At 46.5% G+C, this 15,480-nt stretch overlaps 1 protein-coding gene across 12 annotated transcripts in view; it reads right to left on the bottom strand.

The window, feature by feature from the left end:
- Positions 1–15,480, bottom strand: part of CXXC5 (CXXC finger protein 5) — a 446,772-nt gene that overhangs the window by 12,323 nt on the left and 418,969 nt on the right. For 8 of the 12 annotated variants that reach the window (XM_029583296.1, XM_029583300.1, XM_029583293.1 and 5 more), the window contains one exon: positions 11,459–11,561. The exons of the other annotated variants lie outside the window; for them this stretch is intronic. In XM_029583296.1, coding sequence (XP_029439156.1) covers positions 11,490–11,561 — 72 coding nt within the window. In that variant the 3' untranslated portion in view covers positions 11,459–11,489. The remainder of the gene's footprint in view (positions 1–11,458; positions 11,562–15,480) is intronic. 12 annotated transcript variants of the gene reach the window in all.

The following is a 15,480-nucleotide window of genomic DNA, read 5'->3' as shown; positions in this document are numbered from 1 at the left end:
CGGGCTCGTTTGGAAAGATTACTTTATTGTTCCATTCCAAACAGGTTTCCTCATCAAAAGCGTCGCCAAGTCCAGTCATTGGTCAGATACGGATGACTCTCAACCCGCATCGATGACTTCGGTTTCCGCTTTTTCGGCACCGGACACCAGTAAGGGAGACCATAAGGAAAAGCATCACCATCGGTATCACAAACCCTTTACCATCTGATCCGAGCGCACCGGTGGCTTCCACGTCTACTTCCAAGGAGCCACCGAGGAAGAAGGCCCGTGCCGAGGAGCCCCAAACTTCCTCTGTGCCAGGTTCACTGAGGCGTCCCTTGCCTTCAGGACAGGCACCAACCGATGGTCCACCTATACTTGTGGTTGTTCCGGCAGTGCCCATCCAGCCTCCCACTCCGGACCTGGCCTTAACAACGCCAGCGTTCCGTAAGGAACTGAACCAGATGGTTCAGGAGGCGGTGGTGCAAGCTCTCCATGGATTCCCGATTCCATTGGCACAGATACCAACTCCGATTCCGACGCCAGAACCAATGCCGAACTGTTGCTGCCGAGTCCTTCGATGCCCATTCCCCTCTCTTCAGATGAGGGAGAATCGCTGATGCCAGACCCAATGCCAGGCCCTTCTGTAGTGTTACCATAGAGGAGGCCACAGAGGCCATCGAGTCCTTTTGCACCGCTTTTGCCACCGATGCCCCATCGACCTCTACCGATGCCAACACTGGTGCCACCCATACGGCCACTGGGCCTTTCGGTGCCCCAACCTCCTCCGGCCGGGGGAGGTCCATTTTTGCCCTCTGGAGAAAGTTGGGAGCTGGGGATCAGCACTATCATCCTTGGTCTGATGACTCTTCCGATTCCCAAGACACAGGAGATATTCCAGCAGAGCCTTCTCCTCCTGCTGAGAGAAGAAAGTCTCCACCAGAGGAACTCTCTTTTATAAGTTTCAGCAAAGAGATGTTGGAGTCTATTCCATTTACACTCCAGACTGAAGAAGACCCCAGAAATAAAATGTCAGAAGTCCTTCGGTTTGTTGATGCACCGAAGGAGGTAATGTCCATACCTGTCCATGAGGTCCTCCTTGACCTCCTTTAACGCAATTGGGAACATCCAGGGACAGTTCCTACAGTAAACCGTAAGACTGATGCTACATATCTAGTCCAAGCAGCACCTCAACTTGAGAAGGCTCAACTTTCCCACCATTCAGTGGTGGTAGAGTCCGCCCAGAAAAATGCCAGAAGGCCAAGACCTCACTCGTCCACACCTCCAGGAAAAGAGCAGAAATTCCTCGATGCTTTTGGGCGTATGGGGTCTTCCATGGAGCCATGTTAATCTCCCATATTGCAGCTTACTAGCTTTACATCTTGCAATACAATAGAAACCTGTTCAAACAGCTCCAGGATCTTTCTGACACACTTCCTGACCAGTTCCAGGACCGGTTCAATGCCATTCTAAAAAAAGGTCTGGATGCCGGTAAACATGAGGTGCGCTCAGCTTATGACATCTTCGACACAGCCACCAGGGTGTCAGCAGCTGGAATAAGTGCTCGGAGATGGGCCTGGTTCTAGTTCTCAGTTCAGAGTTTCAAGAGAGGTTAGTTCTTCGGTGAGAAAATTCAGGAGACTGGTGTTGGTGAGAATGCGTGCTGCTGCATTCTGAAGCATTTGTAGTGGTAGAATGGTAGTTTTGGGCAGGCCTAGGAGAAGGGCATTACAATAATCAACTTTCGAAAAAATGAGGGATTGCAGTACAGTACGGAAATCATGTTGGTAGAGTAATGGTCTTAATTTTTTTTTTTTTTTTTTTAGAGTGTTAGGTTCCATATTAGGAGCTACCACCCAGGAAAAAGAACTAGGCATCATAGTAGATAATACTTTAATATCATCGGCTCAGTGTGCTACAGCAGTCAAAAAAGCAAACATAATGTTAGGAATTATTAGGAAGGGAATGCTTAATAAAACGGAAAATGTCATAATGCCTCTATATCGCTCCATGGTGAGACCACACCTTGAATACTGTGTACAATTCTGGTTGCCGCATCTCAAAAAAGATATAGTTGCGATGAAGAAGGTACAGAGAAGGGCAACCAAAATGATAAAGGGGATGGAACAGCTCCCCTATGAGGAAAGGCTGAAGAGGTTAGGGCTGTTCAGCTTGGAGAAGAGACGGCTGAGGGGGGATATGATAGAGGTCTTTAAGATCATGAGAGGTCTTGAACGAGTAGATGTCACTCGGTTATTTACACTTTCGAATAATAGAAGGACTAGGGGGCATTCCATGAAGTTAGCAAGTAGCACATTTAAGACTAATCGGAGAAAATTCTTTTTCATTCAACGCACAATAAAGCTCTGGAATTTGTTGCCAGAGGATGTGGTTAGTGCAGTTAGTGTAGCTGGGTTCAAAAAAGGTTTGGATAAGTTCTTGGAGGAGAAGTCCATTAATGGCTATTAATCAAGCTTACTTAGGAAATAGCCACTGCTATTAATTGCATCAGTAGCATGGGATCTTCTTAGTGTTTGGATAATTGCCAGGTTCTTGTGGCCTGGTTTGGCCTCTGTTGGAAACAGGATGCTGGGCTTGATGGACCCTTGGTCTGACCCAGCATGGCAATTTCTTATGTTCAAGTCCTACCTCCCCCTCCCACCAAGCAGTCAAAGTGCCTGCTGCTTGATAATGTCAATGCAGAATGTGAAGTGGGCCACACCCACCAAAATCACTTCCCAACAGGCTCCCTGCCCCACAAAAAAGAATTGCAGTGCTGCAGAGCACAGGAGCCTCAGCAATGAGCTGCTGAAGGAGACAGGAGATCTCTAGAGCCACCACTAGTAAGATGAATGCTGTTGAAATGGAGAGGAAAGAGGGAGATTCTCATTAGGGGTGTGGGGAAAGGAAGGGGCATGCTAGGCAGGGGATGGGGGTGGAGATGGGGATGGAGATAGGGATGCTGCTGAGTGGGTGAACCTGCTTAATATTGTTTTATTGTCCTGGCTTCTGTCCAACAAAATAAACTCAGATATTTACCCAGAAAATTAATGATTCACATTTTTTCCACTGATTTTCTCCTGTTTTTTGTTCTAATCAAAATAAACCCAGATAAATTCCCGGAAAACTTAAAAAAATATATAAACCGGAATTCTACCCAGAGGGGGCTACTATGTTCTACAGAAGAGGTGAAGTTGACAACAAAATTGATCACCACGGCCAGAACAGGGGTTTGTTTTGTTTCTGGAACTGCTCCCCTTTTATGGATCACACTGCTGGTCACACTACTAAAAGGCAGTTCATTTGATGTTTTGGAAGTCTTTGAAAAATGGATTTTTAATCAATTGAATGCCAACTGAATTGGGACTATTCAGAACCAGGATTAGCTCCCCACAACCCTTTCACTTACCAGTACCTTCATTGACAATGTGCTATTTCCTTTAGTTGCAAAGGCACAACTTTCCTTATAGTGGTGGTAGCTTCAGAAAAGCACCCTCTCTCCCCCCCCCCCTTATCTAGTATCCCCTTCTTTCTCTTCCCCCACCTCATACCTAGTAATCCCTTTCTCATCCCCTCCCTTCCTTTGTATCTTCTCCCACCACGCCACTCTGTGTCCTGAATCTTCCTATTTCTCCCCCATACCGTGCCCTGCAACCCACAATCCACTCTGTGTCCTGAGCCCACTTTCTCCCCACACTCCTTGCCCTGCATACCCCCTACCATTTGCCCTAGGTCTTCCTCTTTGTCCATTCACACCCCCCCCTCTTGCCTTGCATCCCCCTTTCATCCTCACCCATCCCCAGCCCAGTAACAGAAATCCCTTTTCCCCTCTCTCCCATCCACCATCCCAGCAGCAGCTCCCTCTCTCTGTTTGCACCCTCAATCTACTGCATAGCATCAGTCTCTTCTTTGGCTCCCCTCTTTACCCCTGCTAAGCGGCAGCTCCCTTCCTTCTCCCTCTGTCTCTCCTCCTTCCTATGCTTCTCAGCCTGCAATGTTAGAAATCTTTCTGCAGTGGCAGCAGCAATAGCTGAAAAAAAGGAGTTCCTTACCTGTAACAGATGTTCTCCAAGGATGTCATGAAGTCAGTCCTCATACATAGCGGCCCAGAATTTTGATCTCAAAGATTCTAGAGCTTTCAAACATCTCTACTGAGCACGTGCAGCTGTAGTTATCACCCTGCCCCTAGGCAGTGTCACTTAGTCCATGATACAGTTAAGTCATGGAGAAACCAATTCTCAGGAGAGGCAGGTGTGTTTGAGGACTAACATCCTGCTGTCCTCTAAGAACACCTGTTACAGGTAAGCAACTTTGCTTTCTCAGAGGACAAGCAAGATGCATTCCTCACACATGGATGATTACCAAGTTATAGGCTCCCCGTGCAGGACAAAGCGGGTTATACTCCGCAGTGCTGAAAGTACCTTTGTTCCTTTTGCTTGTGAGGCAGCTGACTCAAAAATGGGTCTAGGTGGGAAAAGAGTTTGGTTCACAAAGAAAGCCATAGAACAGACAGACAGGAATACCCTGATGTGCAGCAGAGGCGCCTAAGGTAGGGGTGTGGTGCGAAGTCCAGCGAGAAGCATACTTTGCCTCATGGGACTATTAAAGTCAGGGTTTTTGATCAGCAAATCCTAACAAGCAAAACAGATCCTCCTGGATACAGAAAAAGGCCTAGAAAATCAACCAAGAGAAAAACTCTTGGACGAAGACTGTACAGTTTCCTTCAGTGTCACAAGACAACTGAAAAACCAACTAGGGCTAGAACGTCCGCCAGAAAGAAACTGCGGGCCACTAACATTTATTTATTTATTTATTTATGTATTTATTTATTTAAAGTCTCTTCTATACCAATATCCGTTCGCACATCGCATCGGTTTACAAAAAACAGGAACTATTGGGCGGAGCCCTTACATATAACAGAGAAAATGCAAATTACAAATTAACTTTTGGGCAGAGCCCTTACATGTAACCGAGAAGAAAACATCTGAAGGACAGAAGGCAAGTAGTCTATGGGTACACGACATGTCAAATTGATTGACAGGTGAGATAAGGATGACATCAATCAGCGTTCACTTCCGGTCTAAGCCCTGCCCATCCCCCATAGAAGTGAATGGGGTTGTAGGCCCACTCTCTCCTGCCCCTGACCACACGCCCTCCCACCCCTGACCCCGCCCCAGTCCCCACCCATGCTCCTCCCCCCAATAGAAGTGAATGGAGAGGCTCCTCTCAAGCCCCACCCATAAACCAACCCCCTTTGTTGTCACTGGTGACCCACCCACACCCCACGCCAAACACCCTATGATGTCATAAGTATGACATCACAGGAAGTCCACCCCTCTCCACACCCCCAAAAACTGTTTGTGAAAAGTTTTAGCTTTGTGATTATGAAAAAATAAAATAATGGATTTGTATGAGACACCTAAGCAGCCTGAAAATGGAAAGCACGCAGCAGCCAAAACTAAAGAGGGGCTGCAAATGATGAGTCTTTTCTGAAGGATGTTGAAATAGAAGTTAATACACCAGTGTATAAATCGAACTCTTGCAGGAAGAGCACAGATGAAATCACAGAGGCAGAATTTGACAAACTTCCATCGGGACAAAAGCTTTTTTGATTCGCAGGACCCAGCCTTTGGGTTTAAAGGTAAGCATTTGGGGGGGGGGGGGGGGTGTTTGGGTGATATCTATAATAAGTCCCTTGTTTAGAAGAGGTTTTTAATTTAATGTTAACATTACGTTTTGTAGAAAAGCGAAGGATCTACAGAAATAGAACATGGGGCCATCATTTCTGGGAGAAAGCAACAGTCCTTTTTTAAAAATGCATAATAAAACAACCAATGTTTGCTAGTAATGTTTTCTTGACTGTATTTTCAGAAGTGTGTATTGAATATGAAATACCTTGTGATATTTAATACATTTTGCCATGTAGAAAATTAGTTAATACAAAACATACAAAAACTAATAAATATATATCAGAATTAACAAAATGTGTCAATTGTGATTTAAGGATCTATGGAAGGTTTTTGGGGGGCTACAAAGGGGGGGGGGGGGAATATCCTAGGGTTTTATTAAGTCTCATTGATAACAATGCACATACTGTAAAATGTTTGATACAGCAACTATTTAACTATTTCATTAACTAAGGAATGAACATTGCAATGACCTAAGTGTGTGGGGGGGGGGGGGGGGGGGGAAGATGTCTGGACTCAAGATCTGTAAATGGTTAATCTAATCAGGATGAGACAATGTGTAATTGTAATCTTTGGAAGAAAAAACAAACAAAAAAAAACAAGAGACCTGGATGACAAGCCATTCAAGAGAGAAAGGCCTTTCCCATAAGGTGGGTGGGGCTGCTTTAGACAATACAGTTGTTCAACACAAGACAGAGAGGGGCCAGGTAGCTTTTGTGTTACAATACACAAGTTTTGAGGGTTGTTAAAAACATAAGAAATTGCCATGCTGGGTCAGACCAAGGGTCCATCAAGCCCAGCATCCTGTTTCCAACAGAGGCCAAACCAGGCCACAAGAACCTGGCAATTATCCAAACACTAAGAAGATCCCATGCTACTGATGCAATTAATAGCAGTGGCTATTCCCTAAGAAAACTTGATTAATAGCCGTTAATGGACTTCTCCTCCAAGAACTTATCCAAACCTTTTTTGAACCCAGCTACACTAACTACACTAACCACATCCTCTGGCAACAAATTCCAGAGCTTTATTGTGCATTGAGTGAAAAATAATTTTCTCCGATTAGTCTTAAATGTGCTACTTGCTAACTTCATGGAATGCGCCCTAGTCCTTCTATTATTCAAAAGTGTAAATAACCGAGTCACATCTACTCTTTCAAGACCTCTCATGATCTTAAAGACCTTTATCATATCCCCCCTCAGCCGTCTCTTCTCCAAGCTGAACAGCCCTAACCTCTTCAGCCTTTCCTCATAGGGGAGCTGTTCCATCCCCTTTATCATTTTGGTTGCCCTTCTCTGTACCTTCTCCATCGCAACTATATCTTTTTTGAGATGCGGCAACCAGAATTGTACACAGTATTCAAGGTGTGGTCTCACCATGGAGCGATATAGAGGCATTATGACATTTTCCGTTTTATTAAGCATCCCCTTCCTAATAATTCCTAACATTATGTTTGCTTTTTTGACTGCTGTAGCACACTGAGCCGATGATATTAAAGTATTATCTACTATGATGCCTAGTTCTTTTTCCTGGGTGGTAGCTCCTAATATGGAACCTAACATCGTGTAACTAGAGCAAGGGTTATTTTTCCCTATATGCAACACCTTACACTTGTCCACATTAAATTTCATCTGCCATTTGAATGGCCAATCTTCCAGTCTTGCAAGGTCCTGTAATGTATCACAGTCTGCTTGTGATTTAACTACTCTGAATAATTTTGTATCATCCACAAATTTGATAACCTCACTCGTGGTATTCCTTTCCAGATCATTTATATATATATTGAAAAGCACCGGTCCAAGTACAGATCCCTGAGGCACTCCACTGTTTACCCTTTTCCTCTGAGAAAATTGACCATTTAATCCTACTCTCTGTTTCCTGTCTTTTAACCAGTTTGTAATCCATGAAAGGACATCACCTCCTATCCCATGACTTTTTAGTTTTCGTAGAAGCCTCTCATGAGGGACTTTGTCAAACGCCTTCTGAAAATCCAAATACACTACATCTACCGGTTCACCTTTATCCACATGTTTATTAACCCCTTCAAAAAATGAAGCAGATTTGTTAGGCAAGACTTCCCTTGGGTAAATCCGTGTTGACTGTGTTCCATTAAATCATGTCTTTCTATATGCTCTATGATTTTGATCTTGAGAATAAGTTTCCACTATTTTTCCCCGCACTGAAGTTAGGCTCACTGGTCTACAGTTACCCGGATCGCCCCTGGAGCCTTTTTTAAATATTGGGGTTACATTTGCCACCCTCCAGGCTTCAGGTACAATGGATAATTTTAATGATAGGTTACAAATTTTAACTAATAGATCAGAAATTTCATTTTTTAGTTCCTTCAGTACCCTAGGATGCATACCATCCGGTCCAGGTGATTTGCTACTCTTTAGTTTGTCAATCTGGCCTACTACATATTCCAGGTTCACAGTGATTGTTTTTAGCTCGTCTGACTCATCACCCCTGAAAACCATCTCCAGAACTGGTGTCTCCCCAACATCCTCATTAGTAAACACGGAAGCAAAGAATTCATTTAGTCTTTCTAATGGTCCAACCGACTCCCTCACAGGTTTCTTTCTTTGGATATATTTTAAAAAGTTTTTATTATCAGTTTTTGCCTCTATGGCCAACTTCATTTCAAATTCGCTCTTCGCCTGTCTTATCAATGTTTTACATTTAACTTGACAATGCTTATGTTTTATCCTATTTTCTTCAGATGGATCCTTCTTCAAATTTTTGAAGGATTTTTTTGGCTAAAATAGCCTCTTTCACCTCACCTTTTAATCATGATGGTAATCACTTTGCCTTCCTTCCACCTTTCTTAATGCATGGAATACATATGGACTGCGCCTCTAGGATTGTATTTTTAAACAGTATCCAAGCCTGTTGAACACTTTTAACCTTTACAGCTGCACCTTTCAGTTTTTTTCTATTTTCCTCATTTTATCAAAGTTTCCCTTTTGAAAGTTTAGTGTTAGAGCTGCAGATTTACTTATTGTCCCCCTTCCAATTATTAGTTTAATTTGATCATGTTATGATTATTGTTGCCAAGTGGCCCCACCACCGTTACCTCTCTCACCAAATCCTGCGTTCCACTAAGAATTAAATCAAAAATAGCTCCCTCTCTTGTTGGTTCCTGAACCAATTGCTCCATGAAGCAATCATTTATTACATCCAGGAACTTTATGTCTCTAGCAAGTCCTGATGTTACATTTACCCAGTCAATATTGGGGTAACTGAAATCGCCCATTATTATTGTACTGCCAAATTGGTTTTCTTCCCTGATTTCTCTTAGCATTTCATCATCTGTCTGACCATTTTATCCAGGTGGACGGTAGTATACTCCTATCACTATACTCTTACCCAACACACATGGGATTTCTACCCATATAGATTCTACTGAGCATTTAGTCTCTTGTATGATCTTTATCCTGTGGGACTCTATACCCTCCCGGACATAAAGTGCCACACCCCCGCCAAAATGATCCTCCCTATCATTGCGATATAATTTGTACCCTGCTATAGCACTGTCCCATTGGTTATCCTCCTTCCATCAAGTTTCTGTGATGCCAATTATGTCAATCTCATCATTTGCTGCTGTATACTCTAACTCTCCCATCTTACTTCTTAGACTTCTGGCATTCGCATACAAGCCATTTCATAGTGTGTTTTTTGTTTTAACAACCTGCTTTTCAGTTGTTTGGTTTTAATGGAACCTCTCTGTTGGGATGCCCTAACTCTCCTGTTTCATTAGTATCATTCAAGGATACATTTCTCTGAACCATGCACTGCTGAGTGACTGTCTGCTTTCCCCCTTGTTCTAGTTTAAAAGCTGCTCTATCTCCTTTTTGAAAGTTAGTGCCAGCAGCTTGGTTCCACTCAGGTTAAGGTGGAGTCCATCCTTTCGGAAAAGTCTCCCCAAAAGTTTCCCCAGTTCCTTACAAAGCTGAATCCCTCTTCCCTGCACCATCGTCTCATCCACGCATTGAAACTCTGGAGCTCTGCCTGCCTCTGGGGAGCTGCACGTGGAACAAAAAGCATTTCAGAGAATGCCACCCTGGAGGTTCTGGATTTTAGCTTCCTACCTAAAATCTTAAATTTGGCTTCCAGAACCTCTCTTCCCACATTTTCCTATGTCGTTGGTGCCCACATGCACCACGACAGCCAGCTCCTCCCCAGCACTGTCTATAATCCCATCTAGGTGACGCGTGAGGTCTGCCACCTTCGCACCAGGCAGGCAAGTTACCAGGCAGTCCTCATGTCCACCAGCCATCCTGCTATCTAGATTTCTAATAATCGAATCACCAACTATGATGGCCAGCCTAACCCTTCCCTCCTGGGCAGTAGCCTGGGAGACTTGTCCTCAGTGCGAGAGGACAATACATCACCTGGAGAGCAGATCCTTGCTACAGGATCACTTCCTGCTACACCAGGGTGATTTTCTCCTACTGGGAGACCTTTCTGATCCAAGGCAGCACTAAGGCTGCCAGACTGGATTTGGGACTTGGCTACTATGTCCCTGAAGGTCTCATCAATGTACCTCTCTGTCACCACCAATGACCCTCAAACCCTGTGTATTGTAACAAAAAAGTTACCTGGCCCCTCTCTGTCATGTGTTGAACAACTGTATTGTCTACAGCAGCCCCACTACACTTTATGGGAAAGGCCTTTCTCTCTCTCTTGAATGGCTTGTCATCCAGGTGTCTTTTCTTTTTTTTTCTTCCAAAGATTCCACATTACACAGTCTCATCCTGATTAGATTAACCATTTACGGATCTTGAGTCCAGACAACTCCCCCCCCCCCCCCCCCCACACACACACTTAGGTCATTGCAATGTCCATTTCTTAGTTAATGAAATAGTTGCTGTATCAAAACATTTTACAGTCTGTGCATTGTTATCAATGAGACTTAATAAAACCATAAGATATCCCTCTTTGTTGTCCCCCCAAAAACCTTCCCATAGATCCTTAAATTATGATTGACACATTTTGCTAATTCTGATATATATTTATTAGTTGTTTTTATATGTATTAACTAATTTCATACATGGCAAAATTTATTAAATATCACAACGTATTTCATTGTCAATACACACTTCTGAAAATAAAGACAAGAAAAACATTACTAGTAAACAAACAGGCCGATTCAGTAAAGTCCGCGGGAGAGCGGACGAACGCCCGCTCTCCTGGCGCGTGCAATTCAGTATTCAAATGAGGTGGTGCGGTAGAAATGGGGAAAAGGAGGCGCTAGGGACACTAGGGCGTCCCTAGCGCCTCCTTTTAGCCCGGAGTGGCGGTTGTCAGTGGGTTTGACAGCCGACGCTCAATTTTGCCGGCGTTGGTTCTCGAGCCCGCTGACAGCCACGTGCTCGGAAAGCGGACGCCGGCAAAATTGAGCGTCCGGTTTTCGGTCCAACAGCCGACAGTGCTTGGCTGCACATTTTACTTTCTGTATCCCGCGCGCATACCTAATAGGGCCCTCAACATGCATTTGCATGTTGAGGGCGCTATTAGGTGCCGCGGGTAGGACGCGTGTTTTCCTCCCCTTACTGAATAAGGGGTAAGGGAAAACGCGCTTCCAATAGCAAGCTAACAGTGCGCTCCGGAGCGCACTGTACTGTATCGGCCTGTATGTCTGTTTTATTATGCATTTTTAAAAAAGGACTGGTGCTTTCTCCCATAGATGGCATTTATATATTTTATCATTAAAATCTCATCTGTAGGTGTAAGCATACTGTTTAGTTTTTCTACAGGAAAATGCATAATTACAAGGAAAGAGATTTTCTTACCTTACACTCAAGCTTTTCCAGCAAATCTGCTTCAGCATCGAATGCGGCTTGGCGCAGCTCTATATCTGCAGTTCATAGCATTTTCATTGACCAAGGCTGGATCCTGCAAATCAAAAAGCTTTTGTCCCAATGGAAGTTCATCAAATTCTGGCTCTGCCATTTCATCTACGCTCCGCTTCCTGCAAGAGTACGATTTGTGCACTGGTGTATCAACTTCTGTTTCAACATCTTTCAGAAGGCCTCTTCGTTTATGGCACTTCTTTAGTTTTGGCTGCTGCTCGCTTTCCATTTCCAGCCGTTTAGGGGTCTCATACAAATCCATTATTTTATTTTCAGAATCACAAATGTTGAGATTACTTACCTGATAATCTCGTTTTCCTTAGTGTAGACAGATGGACCCAGAACAAATGGGTATAGTATCCGCGTGCTAGCAGTTGGAGACGGATCTGACGTCAGCACGGGTACATATACCCCCACAGGAAGTGAAGCTCTTCAGTAATCTTCCTTGCAAAAGCTGTTATGGATATATGTGTACTGACGCTCAATGAAATAGTGAAAACAGGATTCTCCTGACCGATTGATAGTAGCTGGAGACCGCCACCATTCCCAACCGGAAGGCGTCGACACCCGGTAGAGTGGACGCACTCATGGAAGAAGTGATAAGGCTTACCTTGAATCGGTGAAACCAATGTATGCAGGCAAGCTGGGTGGGATGCTGAGTCCATCTGTCTACACTAAGGAAAACGAGATTATCAGGTAAGTAATCTCAACATTTCCTGTCGTGTAGCCAGATGGACTCAGAACAAATGGGATGTACAAAAGCTTTACTCCCGGACTGGGCGGGAGGCTGCCTGAAGACCGTGTAAAACTGCCCTTGTGAATGCTGTGTCCTCCCTGGCCTGGACATCCAGACGGTAGAACCTGGAGAAGGTGTGGAGGGAGGACCATGTCGCCGCTTTACATATTTCTGTAGGCGACAGCATCCTAGATTCCGCCCAATATGCTGCTTGGGCTCTGGTAGAATGAGCCTTGACTTGTAGAGGCGGTGACTTCCTGGCCTCCAAGTAGGCCGCTCTGATGACTTCTTTAATCCAGCGGGCGATGGTGGGCCGAGAGGCCGCTTCTCCTTGTTTCTTCCCGCTGTGAAGGACGAACAGATGGTCAGTCTTTCGAACTGTTTCTGTCATTTCCAGATATCTTGGCAGCAACCTGCCAATGTCGAGATGGCGTAGCAAACGCCCTTCTTCTGATTTCTTCAGGCCTGCCGTAGTTGGCAAGGATATGGTCTGGTTGAGGTGAAATCTTGAGACTACCTTAGGCAAGAAGGATGGAACTGTGCGAAGATGGATAGCCTCAGGAGTGAGTCTGAGAAAAGGATCCCGGCAAGACAGTGCTTGTAGCTCCGAGATGCGGCGTGCTTAACATACAGCCAGCAAGAACACCATCTTCAAAGTGAGAGACCGTAGAGACAGGCCCCGAAGGGGTCGGAAGGTGGATCCCGCGAGGAAATCAAAACTAAATTGAGGTTCCACAAAGGCACTGGCCACTTCAGTGGCGGACGAACGTGCTTGACTCCTTTCAGGAAGCGAGAAACATCTGGATGCTTGGCAATGGTCTTGCCATCCCTCCTGGGACCATAGCAAGACAGCGCAGCCACCTGAACCTTGATGGAGCTGAGGGAGAGACCCTTCTGAAGCCCATCCTGCAGGAAATCCAGCACCATAGGAATGGTAGTCGCATGGGGATTGGTGCCATGGGCATCGCACCAGGCCTCAAACACTATCCAAATCCTGACGTAGGTGAGGGAGGTGGAGAACTTGCGGGCTCGGAGGAGTGTGTCTATCACCGGCTCCGAGTAACCTCTCTTCTTCAGTTGAGCCCTCTCAATGGCCAGACCGTAAGAGAGAATTGAGCTGGATCCTCGTGAAGGATGGGACCTTGACGTAGCAGGTCCCTGAGCGGAGGCAGGGGAAGGGGCTCCCCTGCCAGTAGTCTTCTCATGTCCGCGTACCAGGGTCTTCTTGGCCAGTCTGGTGCCACTAGAAGAACTAGGCCCCGGTACTTCTGAATCTTGTGGATAAGTGTGCCCAGCAGGGGCCACGGAGGAAAGGTGTATAGCAGAGCCCCTGGAGGCCATGGCTGCACCAGGGCATCGATCCCCTGAGAGAACGGATCTCGCTTGCGGCTGAAGTATCTGGGTACTTGAGCATTGGACCTGTCCGCTAGTAGGTCCATGTCCGGAATCCCCCAGTGATCCACAATCATTTGGAAGGCTTTGGGGGACAGCTGCCACTCTCCCGGATTCAGGCTTTCTCTGCTGAGGAAGTCTGCCGTGGTGTTGTCCCTTCCGGCAATGTGTATGGCGGAGATGTCCTGAAGATTCGCCTCTGCCCAAGCCATCAGCAGGGCTATCTCGAGGGACACCTGTTGGCTTCTGGTTCCGCCCTGTTGGTTGATGTATGCCACACCGTGGTGGCGTTGTCTGACATCACTCTGACAGCTCTGTTCCTCAGTCTGTGAACAAATTTCAGGCAGGCTAACCAGACTGCCCGTGCCTCTAGTCGGTTGATGTTCCACCCCGACTCTTCTCTGTTCCACCACCCCTGGGGCTGTGAGCTCTTCACAGTGTGCTCCCCATCCGCTCAGGCTGGCATCTGTGGTGAGCAGAGTCCACGTGGGGGAGGACATCTTGGACCCCCTGCTCGTGTGGTTGGACTGCAACCACCACCGTAGCTGAGTCCGCACTCTGGCTGGCAGAGGCAGATGCATAGAGTAATGTCGGAAGCGGGGGCTCCATCGAGAGAGCAGGGAGTGTTGTAGAGGTCTCATCTGGGCCCTCGCCCAGGGTACCACTTCCAGGGTGGATGCCATGAGACCGAGAACCTGCAGGTAATCCCAAGCTGTGGGTCGACTGGCTCCCATCAAAGACCGGAGACGCGTCTGAAGTTTTACTCTTCTCTTGGTGGTGAGGCTGACTGTGTCTGCCTGGGTGTCGAACTGGACTCCCAGATATTCCAAAGATTGGGAAGGCTGTAGGCAACTCTTGCTGAGATTGACGACCCATCCCAGGCTTTCCAGAAGGGTGATCACTCTGTTGGTTGCCCGATGGCTCTCCTCTCGCGATTTCGCCCTGATCAGCCAATCGTCTAGGTATGGATGGACAAGGATTCTTTCCCGTCTGAGCGCCGCTGCTACCACTACAATCACCTTGGTGAAGGTCCGCGGCGATGTGGCCAGCCCGAAGGGCAAAGCCCGAAACTGGAAGTGGCGTCTTAGCACCTTGAAGCGTAGGTAGCTCTGATGATCCTGATGAATCGGGATATGCAGGTAGGCTTCTGATAGATCTAAGGCCGTGAGGAATTCTCCTGGCTGTACTGCGTTCTTGACTGAGCGCAGAGTTTCCATGCGAAACCTCGGGACCCTTAAGTATTGGTTGATGGACTTGAGGTCCAGGACGGGCAGAAAGGTGCCCCCTTTCTTGGGTACCATGAAATAAATGGAATAATGCCCAGAATTCATTTCCCGTGCAGGTACCGGGACTATGGCTTTCAGGGACAGGAGCCTCGCCAGAGTAGCTTTCAATGCTGCCTTCTTGTGGATCGGACACGAGGATTCCACAAACCTGTCCGGAGGGAGATGATGGAAGTCCAGAAAATAACCCTCTCGGATGATGGCGAGGACCCACTGGTCCGACGTAATCTCGACCCATCTGGGGTAGAAGAGGGTTAACCTGCCCCTTATGGCCCCGTCCCCCAGATGGATCGGCTGAATCTCATTGGGAGGCGCGGCCGGGACCTGAGCCCGAGCCGGCTCCTCTCTTCTGCTGCTTGGGCCGAAAGGACTGGTTCCTGGCCTGAGGACGAGGTGCCTGGTAGCGACCCCTATAGGGATTGAAGCGTGGAGAACTTCTGCCTCTGGAGGGCCTTGGAAAGGCACGCTGGTTCCTTCTGAACCTGTCTTCTGGCAGTCGAGGTATGGGAGAAGCACCCCATGTGCTGGCCAGTTTATCAAGGTCGCTGCCG

Source organism: Rhinatrema bivittatum, chromosome 18, assembly GCF_901001135.1.
Source record: "Rhinatrema bivittatum chromosome 18, aRhiBiv1.1, whole genome shotgun sequence".
Taxonomy (NCBI): Eukaryota; Metazoa; Chordata; class Amphibia; order Gymnophiona; family Rhinatrematidae; genus Rhinatrema; species Rhinatrema bivittatum.
Note: the sequence above shows the minus strand (reverse complement) of the source record. Positions and strands in the feature narration are given on the sequence as shown.